Source organism: Astyanax mexicanus, chromosome 13, assembly GCF_023375975.1.
Source record: "Astyanax mexicanus isolate ESR-SI-001 chromosome 13, AstMex3_surface, whole genome shotgun sequence".
Lineage (NCBI taxonomy): Eukaryota > Metazoa > Chordata > Actinopteri > Characiformes > Acestrorhamphidae > Astyanax > Astyanax mexicanus.
This window is the reverse complement of record NC_064420.1, coordinates 28,871,886-28,888,953: the sequence shown is the minus strand read 5'-3', so window position 1 is coordinate 28,888,953 and position 17,068 is coordinate 28,871,886. Positions and strand designations below refer to the sequence as shown.

The 17,068-nt window shown below is 36.4% G+C and overlaps 2 protein-coding genes across 2 annotated transcripts; one reads left to right on the top strand and one right to left on the bottom strand.

Moving 5' to 3' along the window:
• The first annotated feature begins 19 nt into the window (after positions 1-19).
• On the top strand, positions 20-4,953 carry fam217ba (family with sequence similarity 217 member Ba). Its single transcript, XM_022677310.2, has 4 exons — positions 20-1,413; positions 1,591-1,711; positions 2,248-2,312; positions 2,407-4,953. Exons 1-4 carry the CDS (start codon positions 1,307-1,309, stop codon positions 3,794-3,796), a joined length of 1,683 nt encoding a protein of 560 aa, XP_022533031.2. The 5' UTR covers positions 20-1,306; the 3' UTR covers positions 3,797-4,953.
• Positions 4,954-5,540: 587 nt separating this feature from the next.
• ttll9 (tubulin tyrosine ligase-like family, member 9) lies at positions 5,541-16,286 on the bottom strand. Its single transcript, XM_022677311.2, has 14 exons — positions 16,148-16,286; positions 14,052-14,095; positions 13,858-13,950; positions 13,397-13,508; positions 12,413-12,598; positions 12,241-12,309; positions 11,272-11,362; positions 11,087-11,127; positions 10,884-10,971; positions 10,714-10,772; positions 9,980-10,176; positions 7,234-7,347; positions 5,799-5,923; positions 5,541-5,651 (listed from the first exon to the last, which is right to left on the bottom strand). The coding sequence occupies exons 1-14, from the start codon at positions 16,160-16,162 to the stop codon at positions 5,581-5,583; spliced, it is 1,305 nt and encodes a 434-aa protein (XP_022533032.2). The 5' UTR covers positions 16,163-16,286; the 3' UTR covers positions 5,541-5,580.
• Positions 16,287-17,068: the final 782 nt, after the last annotated feature.

Here is a 17,068-nt window from a genome sequence, read left to right as displayed (position 1 = left end):
GCTGCACCATGCCTTTGTGGGTAATGCTGTCTGTAAGACGAATGCGCGTGCCAGATTTTTGTGCACGCGAGGCCACGCCCATTTACGCGAATTTATTAGGATGCTTTAATAATCACTGCGTGAAACCGTTGCATAGTTAATCGTCACGATCGGCCCCAGCCTGCCCTACTGGTGGGATCCACTTTACTGCGAACTACATTTCCCATCATGCAACGCGGTCACGTTGTTGGAACATACGTTCAGCAGCAGGTAAACAAGAAGAGTGAGAAGAGAGAGAGACCCCAGTGATATGTGACAACAGCGGCGGCTTTTGATCATGGTTTGCACGCCGCGCATCGCGAGCTAGCGTTAGTTCTCGGGTTACACCACGACTTCGCTAAACAATGTAACTAGTCGCTGAGTATGGCACGACACGGGGGTTTGTATTTCTATGCATCTGTACCTATTATTGGTTGATCCGGAGCAGCAGTAGAGCAGCAGCAGCGTCAGTCCGGTGTTCTGTCGAATTGCGTTACTCTGTCAAACCGTGCTACCCTACCCTAGTATATTTAACTGCAAAAATACAAAATAAATACTATATAACAGCATGTTCTCAGTAGAAGTCCCAGTAGATGTAGCTAGTATAGTTGGATAGAACAAGGCACAGTATCATGGTAAATTTATGGCAATAAGAGCTCATTACAAACTGATTTTGTATTTAACCCCTAACAGGCCAGGATTTTTGTCTGCCTGACAGTACACCACTAAATCTTGAGGATTTCTATTTAAGCATTACATTAAAAGCTTTTATGTTTGATAAGTGACTTTTACAAAAAAAAGCATAATTGTAATTGTAGTAGAAAATATAAATAAATGTTTAAGTAAATCTGCTTAAGAAATGTCAAAATGTAATGAATAAATAATAATAAAAAAAATAAATTATTAAAATAAGTTAATTAAAATGTAAATTAAATAAATAAAAAAGAGTTTTGTATAACCTACAGAAAAGGGACATTAATTAAGGGGTTAATGTACAAAAAAACTAAAAGATTTATTATTGAAAAAAAACACAAGAAATAATCACAAAAATGTACGTCAGCGCATGCGCAGTACTTTTAAGAAGCACTTATCGATGGGTAGCATAACTCGACAGAGCACCCCGGCTGCTGCAGGTTTATCATTCGTGTTTACGACGTGTGCGAAGCGAATCGCATCGTCGTGACATTCCGCAATGAAGCGACCTAAGATTCAAGCCTCTTAATGGGACATTCCGTGGCGCCAATAATATTATATCAGCTGCGGAAAAAGACAGAATTCGAGCGTCGCAATGGGACCTATTCTCCAAGAACGAACAGCATCCACGCTCCTCAAGAAGGTCCAGGTTAAAGAGAAGGTTAGGATGAAGAACGCAGAAAATACTGGAGTCGTCACCAGGTATGATTTTTTTTTTTTTTGATTATTTGATTTACTAAAAGATTTAGAGAAGTAATGAAGGCCTACACGTGCCAGATCTGTCCCACATTGTGCGCAAAATGTGTGTACCACACATTTTTTTCTCTGAACTAAAACATATATTTATTTATTTATTTGTGTGTTTGGTTTGTGTGTTAGCAACAATAAAAAAGGAGGCAAGGTCAACCAGAGTCAGAAACCTCTGAAGAAAACAAGCTCAACACATAAGAACATCCTTCCAATGCAGCAGCAAAAGGAACCCTTGTCCAGAGCTGAAATAGTGAGTTTGGCTGCCTCTTACAACATTGCCTGTACAGAAAATTTATCCAAATGTTTATTTGTTGTAGGGCTAGGAGGTTAATCCAATCCAATTTAATTTAATCATAATTGTACATCTTTACATGTACGTGTAGAAGCTGCCTGAAAGAATCTCAGTAAATAGGCAAGTGCTTCTGTCAGAAACCTGTAAAGAACTCTTACATATACACATTTTACACTTTCTCTTAACTGAAATACAAGGAGGTTTTGTTTACATCGTGTTTAATAGAACATCTGCATGTAAGGTTGAACGGTCATAAAAGAGACTGCAAAATTTTCAAAATAATTATAAACAACAGCTTGTTTTCTGTTTACAAACTGAAGATATGTTTACAAACTGAAGATATGTAAGAACTAAAACTCATAATTGAGAATTGCTCATATATTTAAAGAATATTGAGATAATGATTTTTAGACCTAATTTATTGTATTCCTAACTATAAATGTTGTTGCAGATAACTTATAATCATAACCTATCTTTTATTAATGTATCAATAGGGCCAAAATGGAAACAGACCAAAGCATGTCAAGAGTCCTACAGTTGGCACATGCAAGATTCTTGAGTGAGTTTCTCCCTCTTTACATTTCTACCACTTTCAAAGTCTGTATTATTTTCCTAATCACTAACATTTGCCATCATACATTTCACTGTAACAGCACCCAAGGTGAAGTTGACCCGAGGCATCCAAGATCCAAACCTTCTCATGCAGAGCACAAGGAGGAAAGGCAGAAGGCGCAGCCTCAGTCCCCGTACTGCAGTGATGTGGAGCGTAGCTACGCAGCCCGGGAAAAGAGTCGCCGTGCTTTATCACTGCCACTGGTTCCTCAGCCGGCCCTGCATCAGATGCCCTTGCAGAAGCACGTCCCTGACCTGGAGTCCCTGCGCCTCATGGAGCACAGAGAGGATGACACAGATAGTGCCAGCGACCTGTCAGACTCAGAACGGCTCCCTGTGCTGCCGTCTCCCTGCACTCCGCCACAACTCAACCTTCGGGCAGAAGTCATTAATACTATGGACCTGCACCCCCAAATACCGGGCCCTAGGACAGCACAGGCAGAAAGCGACAGCTATAGCTACCCAGACTTCCTGCCACCACCATTCAATACTTGGAGCCTGAGGCAGCTAGCCATCTTTCTGAACACTGAAGGTAAACGTGCCCCACGGCCCAAACCAGTGGGGCATCTTGAGAAGTACCTTGAACGTCTCCTGCAGCTTGAGTGGCACCAGATTCAAACCATGCAAGCTGAGAGTGGCAGGCCCACAGTCCCCATCATCCACTCTAAAGGCCGCGCTACTATTGGTCCATCGATTGCCGGACACCACCGGCCCCACACTGCGCCGCAAACACGCCTAAGCTCCCCTAAAAGCTTCTGCCAGGGCCAGCGGCCCTTTCCCTTTACCCTCATCTCCTCCCTTGGCAGCCCATCCTCTGGTCAGCTCTCCCGTCCCGTATGCCTCCACTGCCACGTCCGCTACCCACTCTGCAATGGCAACTGCTCCTCCTATGCCTACCAGCGGCACTCCCGCCTCAGCCCCCTGCTTGAACGCAAAGCTCCACCCACCATCACCCAGAAAAGAAGCAGCAGTGAGAGCCGGGCCTCAGCCTCAGAGACCAGAGGAGCCTGTCAAAAAGCTCAGAATCCCATCAGCCCACAGACAGGGAAAAGCCACCAGAAACACATACAGGCTGTAGGAAACATGCGCAGGGCTTCGCAGGAACTTGCAGCTAACAGCAAAGGTCAGCCATTGGCCAGAAAAGGGCTCACTAGCAGGGCAACTGAGGCAGACAGGCAGAAAGATCCTGTGGGAAAGAAAAGTACGGGTGAAATATATGGGAAAAGTGACAAGCAGACTGTCACTGGTAATAAAAGAGAGATTGGTGGTTCAGGAAAAAGAGGAGAAAAAGAAGGGCTGTGGACAGAGAATGAAGGAGGAAGTGGAGCAAAGGCTAGGGCTAAAAGAGTGGCCAGTGAAAGTAATGGCTGTAAGGGGACCTCAGCTACCAGGGCAAATGGTAGAGTGAAAAATGTCCAATTTGCCAAGTAAAAAGATCGTAGATCTCACATGTTGTTGATCAAAAGCATACTCTGCACTCTAAGCGCACAATAAGTAATAAATATAAGCAGTAGTTCCTCCAGTTTTGGTTTAGGTAATCATTAAGATGTGATTGTGCAAAAAAAGCATTTAGTTAATATAGAAGATATTTACAGCATAAAAATATGTTGATTTAGTTACGTTGCTTAACTTTTTTTTTCATATATTATTAAGTGTGTACTTAAGTTGAGTAAGTTATTGGTACAAAGATAGTTTGTAAACACTTACTTGAAACACTGATTTTACTTTAAGTTTGTACATTTCAGGTTTGCTGCAGATGTGAACAGCTTTTGAAGTGTCTGAACCTTTGCTAATCTGATGCAAGCGGTGTGTCATTTACCGTCCGTTTTGATTGGTACTAATATTGGTAAAAGAATGTATATTTTTGAGAAGAATAATGAATGTTTTGTAATGGCTACATGTATTTTTGTAATGTGTTCTGAATAAGGGCTTTTCTTTGTTTAGTTTAAGCAATCTATTTTTGCAAACTATTTATTCTTAATTTATTGCCCTTGTTTATTGTTAGGTTACATAGATTTTGCCTGCCATATGTGTGGACCTTGTATTTTTATTTTTTGGCTATATCAAAGACCATTTCACATTAGCCACATTGCAGTTTTCATAAGATGTAGTGGCATGGTCAGCTGTAGAAATGTCAAATGAACATTATTTGTTTACAGACAGTTTGTGGGGAGACATGTTTGGTATGAAAACATGGCCTTTTTATTTAGCAATTCATTTTCTAGATTCATAGCATATGATGGTTCATTAAGTCTTATCAAGATTGCATGTGTTCATTTTTACCAGAACAGTAATGGTAGTGACTGGGTTATTGTGTAGTTTTTTTACATAATACTTGTACTTGAACAATGTACTTGGATGGTGCCTGGTGGAGGTAGTACATAATACTGTATTTCTGCACTTAATATATTTAGCATCATTTCATTGTTGATGTCACTGTAAACGTATCAAAGGCATTCATGCATTTATGTGGGTGTTTGGGGGGCATCCATGCTCAAATACTTTACAAGGATGTATGTTTATTTTCAGTAGAATTGAGTGCAGCTATTTTTATGACAGCATAAAGTTTTTCCATGACATCATCAGAAGGTGTCCTGTTTATTTTATCTTTGATGGTTGATTTTTTTTACACATTGCACTCTGGATGTCTACACATAAAATAATACCCTGCATGGGCAAAAAAGTCACCCGCCAAAAACAAAGGTCACACAGACATTAATGTTTTGTTGGATTTCATTGTGGCATTGTTTCGGTAAGCTTATGCAAGGTCACAAGATTTGTTTCAGTCCAATGCTGCATTCATTTTTCACCAAGATCTTTTATTGATGGTGGGAGATTATGACCGCTGCACAAAGTCTTCTCCAGCACATCCCAAAGATTCTCAATGTGGTTAAGGTCTGGACTCTGTGGTGAACAATCCATGTGTAAAAATGATGATCTCATGCTACCTGAATCACTCTTTTACAGTTCCAGCATGATGAATTCTGGCATTGTCATCTTGGAAGATGCCTGAGCCATCAGGGAAGGAAAAAATCCATTGATGGAATAACCTGGTCTATATTCAGTATGTTTAGGTAGTCCTCAGCTGACCTCATTCTTTCAGCACATACTGTTGCTGAACCAAGACCTGACCAACTGCAGCGACCCCAGAGTAAATAACATTTTCTTAATTAAATCCAGGTGGTGACCTTTTTATTTGGCCAGGCAGTTTATTTTCATGATCTCTTGTGTCCTGGAAAAGGCTTTAGGAGTTGTCGAAGCTGTTTCCTCCGATCATTCACACATCCTGTGAGGACAAAGAACATATATTAACTAGCAATCAATTGCAGAATTTTTATAAAATACAAAAGATCTAAAAGAATAAATGTTGGATGTTAAATTTATGAGTAACAAATCGTAGGTTAGGTGCCATATTAAAATATTAAATACTTACCTAGGTTTGTATTGGCTATTTGGTAGGTGGTTCCCAAAGTCTCTAAGCTGACATCCTCCCTGTAGACAGGTCCATCATTCCACATGAGATCATAACCTCCGACCCTCTTTTCTTTGCCTGTAAGTCTGATAATAGAAACACGGTGTAAGACAACATTCTCTTCAGACAGAGCAGACTATATTGAAACATCAGCACAGCTCTTATAATGAAAGTCTTATTTAGTAGTATTATTTATAGTTCTCATCATATCATCACCTGGTTTGGTAAATTTGTTTCTAATTAAGGTAATGCAGGTGACCTGGTGCTAGAATTGAGCACATTCAAAAGTTGGTGGAAGAAATTTACAGAAGAAATCTGAAATCTAAGAAATCTTTGCTTAGGTGATTTCTTACAAATCTGAAATCCTGGTTACTTTTACTTTTTACTGTATTTATGTTTATTTGTATCTGTTCAAATAATATGCACTACATTTTACTACATTACTGTAATTAATTAATTAGAGATATATAATAATTATAGTATATAATTTTGTGCATCCCAAGCTATTTTAGATAACTGACCCTTATAAAAGAAAAGTGCATTTGAGGATATATATTTAAGTATACTTAACGTGAAAAAGTACATACTTTCAACATTAAAATAATATATACTTAAATACATTCTAAATGTAACATATGGCAACTTAAGTATATTTATATATACTTTATTTAAATACATAAAAGCATTGGCATGGATAACGTCTGCAAACTTAACTTATATATATATATATTTTTTCTTTTTAATTATTTTTTTTTATTTACTTATTTATTTTTTTATTTTAGGGCTGTAACTTATTCACAGCCTTTATAATAATATCCAGGTGATGCAAATGCAAAAATTGAAAGTTTTCTAAATATTAGGCCTATGTGTATTTTGTGTATTTACACTCTAATACTTTAAAAAGTGCAGTGCAGGGCTGCCACGGTCACTGCAGTTGCATTGTTATCCACCATTTTTTCCCAATATTGTTTAAAAGATGAGTAGCTCCTCCCTTTCATTTCATATTGTATTGTCAAATAATAAACACACCTATTCTGAATATTGATCATGGATGTTTAAACTATACTTAACTGTTAAACGTTTTATCTATACTACATACCTCTAATGCAAAGTATTAAAAGTATTAACTACAAACAATTGAGATGCACCACCCTGCAAATTCTGAATCCCACCATCTGTAAGAATATCTGAAGATGGAAAGGGGATGGTAACTACAGCAGGATAATGATCCAAAACACTTCAAATGCACTTCAGTGCACAATGGACAATGGAATCTTGAGAGGCCCAAGCTTGCTTAGCTATTCAGAGTAACAGATCAGGGCTTCCCGAATGTAATGTATGCCGCTGTATATTGTATCATATCTGCTATACTAAATATTTTAAGACAACATTATACCTGCCCTCCATGTCGACGACGTTCAGGGTATCTTCTAGCAGTCTGTACTTCATCTCATAATCCTCCTGACTGCTGGCAGTCAGAGAAGGGGAAGCATTCACCTCAATCAGCCACCTGCAGAGAGACAGATAGAAAATATGACAGCTATCATCATAGGAGCTACAGCTGTAACTCATATCTGAGTGAATCACAGGTGTGCATCATTTTTTTAAAGGCTGGATGGACTGCGAATGCAATCTTACACAGATACTACAGCTCTGAAAAAAATTAAGAAACCACTTTAGTTTCTGAATCGGTTTCTCTTGTTTTGCTATTTACAGGTTTATGTTTGAGTAAAATGAACATTGTTGTTTTATTCTATAAACTACAGACAACATTTCTTTCAAATTTCAATTAAAAATATTGTCATTTAGAGCATTTATTTGCAGAAAATGGGAAATGGCTGAAATAACAAAAAAGATGTAGAGCTTTCAGACCTCAAATAATGCAAAGAAAACAAGTTCATATTCATAAAGTTTTCAGAAATCAATATTTGGTGGAACAACCCTGGTTTTTAATCACATTTTCATGCATCTTGGCATTTTCTCCTCCACCAGTCTTACACACTGCTTTTGGATAACTTTATGTCACTCCTGGTGCAACAATTCAAGCAGTTCAGCTTGGTTTGATGGCTTGTTATCGTCCATCTTCCTCTTGATTATATTCCAGAGGTTTTTAATTCTCATCATTTTTAAATGGTCTCATATTTTTTTCCCAGAGCTGTACGCTATTACAAACAGTCTGTCATATTAAACATTCTACACATTTTGTTAATGTTACGCACATTTTAATAGCATGTGTTGATTCGAATCTGCAAGTCAAAGCATGCACACCATACATCTTTCCATGTAAAAGTGCAGGAAAGCTCCTCACATGACCCACACAGTTACTGTTATTATAATCACAGCCTTGCTGTTTTGATATTCTCACTTCTGTGAGTTTCTTTCTTAATCTGACAAGAGAAAGGCTGAGGGCTTGAATAATTTCTGAAAAGCTGCTTTAGAAGTGAGCACAGTAACAGATACAGGGATAAATGTCAGTCAGTGCAACTTAAATGTGAAGCAAATTCAAATTTCTTCAGTATTTATATAACAAGAAGGGAACACTTTTTTGAATTAATGTTTCCTACTTGATTAATACTATTCTTAAAACAAAGATGATTGTTTTTAAAAAGCACTTACATCACCACAAGATTACAGACAGAGAAAACGTTTAATGTCCAGATGCCTTGCTATTGCCAAAAATAATTGGTCGAAGTAATGACCAATTAATGACCAACCATCTTTTCAACACAACTTCTCTATAAGCATCGACTAGCATCGGAACAAACTACCTTCCACTACCAGATCAGGAGAATCTCTCGCTATCTTTAAGAGACTCCTGAAGACAGAACTCTTCAAAGAGCACTTACTCTCCTAACACCTCTAACTAACTACCTTCTACTACCAGATCAGGAGAATCTCTCACTATCTTTAATAAACTCCTGAAGACAGAGCTCTTCAAAGAGCACTTACTCTCCTAACACCTCTAACTAACTACCTTCCACTACCAGATCAGGAGAATCTCTCACTATCTTTAATAAACTCCTGAAGACAGAACTCTTCAAAGAGCACTTACTCTCTTAACACCTCTAACAGACTAACTACTTCTAACCCCATTTCCTTCTTCCCCTCCTTCACTTCTCTATCCTTTTATTTCCCTTCGACCTCCCTTAAGCCCATCTAAAATGGTTATCTTAATTCCTATTACTTGACTTTTGTAAGTCACTTTGGACAAAAGCGTCTGCCAAATGTAATGTAATGTAATGTAATGTAATGTAATGATTAAAAAGCTAGTTTACATTGATGCATATGTTATGGGCTCCATGCAGACAGTTGCAGTTGCAGGGAGAATACATTGTATGTGCAAGTAGGCTAAATACAACCATTTTTAAGTTAAAAAATTTAACGGTTGGATTTGCGTAGTATTGTAAAAAAGAATTGTGTTTTAGAAGTATTGCTATAGTAATTGTAGTCATGCCTCCCACCCCTCAATCTTAGTGCAGAGGGTGACCCATACACTAGTTTGTATATCTCTCTTTATATGAGTTACTATAGCACAGTTAATTCCGACCCAGCAATCTGATGGCTCTGGCTGAGAGGTGTTCTGCGAGTGCCATTATTAGCCGGTAATGCACTGTAACCAAAGCTCTCTATGTATTACTTCTCCACATACAGGTAAGCTAGCAACGATGCAGCACTTACATTCCAAACAGTGCAGCTACAAACAGAGCAGCAATGGAACTATTTTATCTCACAGAGTGTTTATAATAAACAGATCATATTTACTCGCCCTGTTTAACTCAAAATCTTTCAATAAACAGCAATAATGGAACTGTGGTATAATCACAATAATACACTCGTGGTTCATGCTATAACATATAATACAGTGCCAATATTATATGTTATAGCACTCCTTCTCGTGTATTATTGCTTAATCGCTCACTGTTTTCACATTAATATATATGAAACAAAAGAAAATAAACAAGTAGTTTACTGATATTCTGCCTCTAATATCTTATTTTACCTCATGATGGTTGATTAGAAATAATGAAAAGAACAAAATGAAAAGTCTTAATTAAAAAAAAACTATGATTTTACAAACATCTGTGTAAATAGAAACCTTTACACCACTAACGTACAGTTACATTAAACTCATGGCCACTCACGGTTTGAGATTCTGGTCCAGTAGAATGTCATATCCATACAGCTCAAAACAGTGCTTATCATTAATAATGACTTTCTGGACACTCAGTAAGCTGCGGATGAATATGTTGTCAATGTCTTTGAAAAGGGTCTCCACTGCCTCGCTGCCATGTTTTGCAGTCAAGTAACGTCGCAACTGCTGCATCTGCCATTTACAACCCTGCAGCAAACAGAAAAAATCTTTTTCAGGTTTTTGGTCAGGAATTCAAGAACAGGAATACCTTCCTTCATGTGATAAGGTCCCAAAAGTCATAAGCTGCAGGTGAGAATAAACAGTAGAAAATTGAGAAGAAGGAGGACACAGACTAACTGATTTGGTTTATCTTAAAATTAAGTGTTTACCTAACTAAGATGCAGCAGTAAAATTACTTAACGTATAAAGTGTTTTTAGTAGTCTATTAATCCTTTCTGCATTCACCATAGGGAGATTTCCAGTGACTGTATGGAAATTCACATGATTCTTTGCAATGCATGATGGGCATGGTCAGACAACACTAATGGATAAACATACAAAGACAAAACATCATAAAAACAATTTTTTAAATATGAAACCTAAAGACGTAGCATCATTTTATGTAAAATATTTTAAGCCACATGCACATAAACACAATTAAGATATATAAGATATATAAACAGGAGCTTCTTCAACACAACACTAGATACTGTACATACTTTCAAATAAAGTCACATACTGTACCTTCTCAGGGTCATAGTCTGGGGCGGTTTTCTGGACTGCCACATTAGTCAAATGAACATCTGAGCATAGATTACAGTTAAAGATGACTCACATACAAATGTAATAACCTGATAAACTTATGTTTAATAGATGAAAGAAAAAAAAGTGTAATAAACATCCGAAAAGGATACACTGATCGTCAATACTGCTGAGGGAGAATCTGGTATTGGAGAATCTGGCAAAACCGTCCCTATACAGCCAGGCTTTCAGCGGGAGGTACTGTATAAACACACTGCAGTTAAAATCACGCTTTTAATACCACTTTAATTGGTGCAGTTTAAAAGTAAAATTTTAGCTTTTAAAAAAATATGTAGCATTTTAGATGTTCACTTACTGAAGTCACAAGAACATAGACCCTCAGATCAAATTTTCTACCTGTTAAAGATAATATGAAAAATCTGAATATTATTATAGTTATAAAAGCATATATATATATATATATATATATATATATATATATATATATATATATATATATATATATATTTTTTTTTTTTTCAACAGAACTGACGGACATACCACCAATAAGATAAGGATTTTCAATGTAACGCTGGGCAACATAGCTCTCAACTGGCGCCTCATCCCTTTGGTCTTCACTGCGGGTCCCATCCTGGGAAAATTAATAGTAACATGATATTAATATTCTGTATTCCACTTAATTAATATTTGATTTTTTATTTTTTATTATCCACTTAAACTGCAACAGCCTGCATAATGGTGTGCCTACACTTAAGGTACTTTATTATTTATCAGCTATATCATTCCTGGATGGTCCATATTCTTTAAATCATTTCTGAATAATAATAGCTTTATTATTCAACCATATATCAAACATGACTCAATAATGGCCATTTCATTTTTAATATGTAAAAAGTAAAAAAAGAAGAAGAAGAAGTAGTCACTGATTTCTCCCAAAAAGGAGAAATTAGGGATGCACAGATGTGGGATTTCCTGGCTAATGCCGATAATATATCAAAATTACTCATGTATATATCTGCCGATGCCATTATACACATTTTCAAAGAAACGCCCCAGTATTTTACAACTTTAGAAACAAATGAAACATTTATTTGCTTTACATTTTAGCTTTCAACCAACTGTAGGCCAACAATACAATATTTTTTCCCTCACATTTTTTGGTTTCCTATTTATTTAGCTAACTTTTTTAATCAACAGGTTAAACAAAACAATAGATATATGGAAACTAATAAAACTTAAATAAAAACGAGCGTAAACCATAAAATTTTAAAGTAGCTCAGCCAGTGTCGCTTGGTCTATTTCTGGCACACAATAAATATGTCAGCAAATATTAATTTGAAATATCGACCAAATCTAGGCATAGGCACAATGTCAATAATTCTGAAAAAAAAAAAGTATAAATTATCAGGCGGTACCAATATTATTACAATATCACACATATATTTTTGTGCATCCCTAGAAGAAATGATTGACAGGCAGCTAAAACAAATTCAGAGAGAAGCGCTGTACCTTTTTCCATTCCATGATATCCTTGAGTTTCCGGAAAAGAAAAATGCCTTTTCCTTGCGATCGTGCCACCTGAATGGAAGGGAGATTTACACTACTATTATATATTATGTATTATAACAGCTTTGTAGGTGCACGTGCAGCATAGAGCATAAACTTCAAACATGAGTCTTACAGGCTTCATGATCCAGATGCTGCCAGGACTTCTCTTGAACTCTTCAACAAAGAGATGGTATTCACTGGGAAGTTCAAACGTGCATGGAAAGAAGTCACATTTGGCCCCCTCCAGACGGCCAACTTCCCTGTCCAGTGTTTTTCTGTAGCGCTTTAGGTTCTTTACCATCAGATTCTTACGTGTCAACTGTAAAGGAGGAATATCATTTTATTTAACATTTCCCTTATAAATAGGGGTGTGCCATTTTGTATCATACGCAATAATATCGCCAACATTTCTGAATAACGTGAACAATATTATACCCTGAAATATTGTGCCATATCATCACCCACCCCTAATGATCACATCAGGGTACTACTTTGTTGCTGTTTTTAGCAAAAGGAAAAATTCACACTCCTAATTTTACACTATATATCTACTAGAAACAGATTATATCTGTCCAGTATCATTTATTTTACTTTAATCCTGGATATGTGGAGATATTTGGAGTGCAACATTGGTATCATGACATTCTGGGTCAATGACCTTCAATATCTTACCTAGGAGTGTGCCATATCATATGGTATGCAATGATACATTTTCATTTTAATTTTGTTGCAGTAGTGTATTCTTTAATTCAGTGATTTGTCATATTAACAAGAGTATTGTTACCGCGAAAATACCTTCAGGAAATCAGATATGAATGAAGTGTATATTTAATTTTCAAAGTTTGTTCCTTAATTTGTTGTCTCAGGCACTCAAAGTATGTTTAAAGTGTTCTGTTAAATTGAGGCTAAATTAGCCTTATAGCTCCAAAACAAATACAAAAACCAAATACATCCTGACCAGTCTACATCATATGGGTCAACACTTTGTCATTTAGATTTTTCTGTAAAAGTGTAATTCAACCTATATAGCCTAATGACTGATAAAATGCAATACTACTTTTATCACTTAATCTCAAATATGATCCTGCATTTGACTAGTGTTGCTGCCTTTGCTAACCTCATAGTGGTTCCGGAAGTGGCATATTCTCACATGCTCCTCCATGTAAGAGTGGTCAAAATTCTCCCTGAGCCAACCGACATCACACCAGTTGAAGTCCCACTCTCCATCCCTGCACATGTGACACAAACATAAACTGGATGATTGAGAGGAGCTGTGGTTATGAAAATAAAATGCATGTTTAAATGTAAGAGACTCTTTTTCATTCTTAAAAGTGATCCTGGGTGCTGGAAGTGCCCTGATGAGGGTCCATTAGTACATGTCCTGTGGTTCTGTGTGTGGAAAGTAAGTGTTTTGCTACTAGCTTATAACTGAACTCATGGAATAGTCATATAATAGTCGTATTCTCTATTTTGTGTATGTTTATTTGTACACGTATGTCCCAGTGTCTTGCTCTGTTTCTGTGTGTTGTACTGAAATGAAATGAAATGAAATGAATGAAATAAAATACTAAGACTCACTCTTTTATTTCAACCCAGCCTGGTCTCTGTCGGAGAACATCCAGAATTGAGTTGATCATGCTACATTTGTACCGCACACTACTCCTCCCTTCCCTATCAGGAGAATCAGAGTTAGGAGGTAATGAGGTTAAAGTCTGAACATATGCATCTCTCTTTCTCAGTCAGACACAAAAAATGCAAAAAGATGCACTTACCCCTCTTTTTTCTTCTGGCCATAAGTACCCTTGTACCCACTTGTCTGTAGGGAATGTGAAGTTTGTCAGTAAATTGAAATCTACAGTTTAATAAATTTAGCTAGGAGCTATAGGAGACTCATGTAGATCATGGGAAATACTGTGGGCTAATGATGTACAATGATATAATTATATCGGTATTGGCCGATAAATGCTGTCAAGATATTTCTGATATAACCGATACTTGCTGATGTATCTATTGTGTGCACAAAAAAGGACCAAACGACGCTGGCTGCACTACAACAATTGGCCGACACTGGTCGTGCTACTTTTACAATCCACTGATTAGAGGTATTTTGTATACATTTTTATTAGTTTCAATAGATCTGTTACTTTATTTAAGCTGTTAATTTTAAAAGCTGTGAACAACCTGTCTGAGGACCAGAAAAAAAATGTGAATACAATTTTTTTGAGAAACATTTTAATTTAATTGTATTGTTTGCATACAGTTGATTGAAAGCTAAAATGCATTTGTTTTTTGGAAATTATACTAGGGAATTCCCACATTGATGCATCCCTATTTCTTTTATATATTAATTGCCACATTTAGCTTTGAGGACAGATCTGCACACTCTTGGTATATTCTCAGTGTCTTCATTAGGGAGAATCACCTTAAGGCATCTTAAAGGAGGTCCTGAACAATAGTTCCTGCTTTTCCTTCATGCTATAAAGCTCCAGTTCATCTCAAATCTCAGATGTGTTTAGGTTAGGTGATTGCGGAGGACAAAGACTTTTTTTGTTTATGAGCTAAATAAATTTGGAAATGCAAAACATTTTTGTTCTACTGAGAGGCTTCCCTTAAAAAGTTTATTTAAGTGTGCTATTAGTATACTTCTTTAAAAAAAAAAAATATAAGCAAGCATGCTTTCAGTTTACTTTTTTTACTTATAGATGACATACTAAACATAATTATACTTAAGTATACTTGGTTTATACTGATAAGAATATACAGAAGTGTCTAAGTACACAGCTTTGGAAGAAAAAAAAAGAGACCACTTAAAGATGATGAGTTTCTTTGAAAACCTCCAGAATGTAATCAAGATGAAGCTGGATGATCACAAGCCATCAAACCAAGCAGAATTGCTTGAATTGTTGCAGAAGAGTGGCATAAAGTTACCCAAAAGCAGTGTGTAAGACTGGTGGAGAACAACATGCCAAGATGCTTGAAAACTGATTAAAAACAGGGTTATTCCACCAAATATTGATTTCTGAAAAATGTATGAATATGAACTTGTTTTCTTTGCATTAATTGAGGTCTCAAATATCTGTATCGTTTTTATTATTTTTTCAGCCATTTCTCATTTTCTGCAAATAAATGCTCTAAATAACAATATTTTTATTTGGAATTTGGGAGAAATGTTGCCCTTAGTTTAAAGAATAAAACAACAATGTTCATTTAAATAGCAAAATCAGAAAAACTGATTCAGAAACTAAAGTTGTCTCTTAATTCTTTCAAGTATTTGGCATATACTTGTCCTTAATCTTTTGATAAAAAAGTACAATTAATTATTCTTGCCTTAAACAGTATGTAAAGTTTGCTTGGCTTGTAGTTTGAGGTGGAATAGAGTAACAGTACAGATAAAATAGAAAAAATAGAGCAAATAGTACAGGAGTAGCAGTATACTAAAGGTTATTTAATAAAATAAACTGTAAATATTATTTTTAAAGCTTAGCCACCCTATTCATAAAACTCGAGTTAGTGGCTCTCCTAAACGATTTAGCTAGCGTTAGCCTAGCGTTAGCTGCCCTAATCCACTAACTACAGCTCTCATTCAGAGTCAGTATTCTGTCGAGTTGTGCTACAAAAATATTTTTATCACCTATATTACCTTGCATTTACAATGGTACAGCGATAAAACTATTCAAATATCAAACTGAGACTTCTACTGCGAGCATGTTCTAATATTTTGTATTTTACCTTTAAATATACACTAGGGTAGCATAGTTTGACAAGTTTGCTAAAACCGACAGAACACCTGTATCTCCACCCTGTAAAAATGCGTTCCCATTCTACTGTTCGTGTTTATCTCGCTAAAAGCCGTCAGTGCTTTTCTTACCTTGTTTTTAGACATAAGTTACCAGAAGGACTAGCTAAGCTCAGTATAACTTCAGTAAACTCATCTACAGCCAGTCTCTGCGTTAGCCTAGCAGCTGCAGGTAAACAGCACGCTGCACCGTCTATTTACTGGTTGTCACAGCAACCACCAATGAAAAGCCAGAAAGCACAGTAAGCCCCTCCTATAGCGAGCTCTGCAGCCAATTTCCTTCAAAAGAATGAATAAATATAATAAAAGAGTAAAAGTATTAATGTTTAAATACAGCGCAGTGTAATGTTAAAGAAAATACGAAATTATTAGATTATTATTTATTATTATTCGGTTTCATCATATTGACTTATGCAGTAAGCAAAAAAATGCTTGTCCTACACAATCCTCTGATCTAAACTCAATTGAGATGGTGATTTGAGATGAGCTGGAGCTTCACAGCATGCAGAAAAAGCAGCAACTATTTTTCAGCACCTCCAGAAACTCCTTCAAGATGGTGAGAAAACCAAAAGTGTGCCGATCTGTTCTTAAAGAATCCGTGTATCATTCGTTCATTTGATATTCAATTGAGAATCAAAATCGGAAAATTAAAAAACCAATTCGTTTTTTCGTTTTTTCGTTTTTGAATATAATACCAAAAAACGAATAACGGCTTGTATTTTGTATTTTTATTTGGTTATCCAAACAAAAATTGGAAATTTAAAAAACGGACCAGGAGCCGAATTTGATTTTGATTTTGAACTTGACCCATTTGTGTGCCCTGGAAGTTACTGATTTGTTTATTCTTGGTGGGTTTCTGTTGCGCGGGAGTTCACTGCAGTGTTATCTACACAGTCTGTATTGCTGTAGGCAGCATGGCCGGACTGGAACCACATTCTGGCCTAATTAAAGATCTTTTTGAAGGTATTAACTAAATATGACATTTAGCTACGG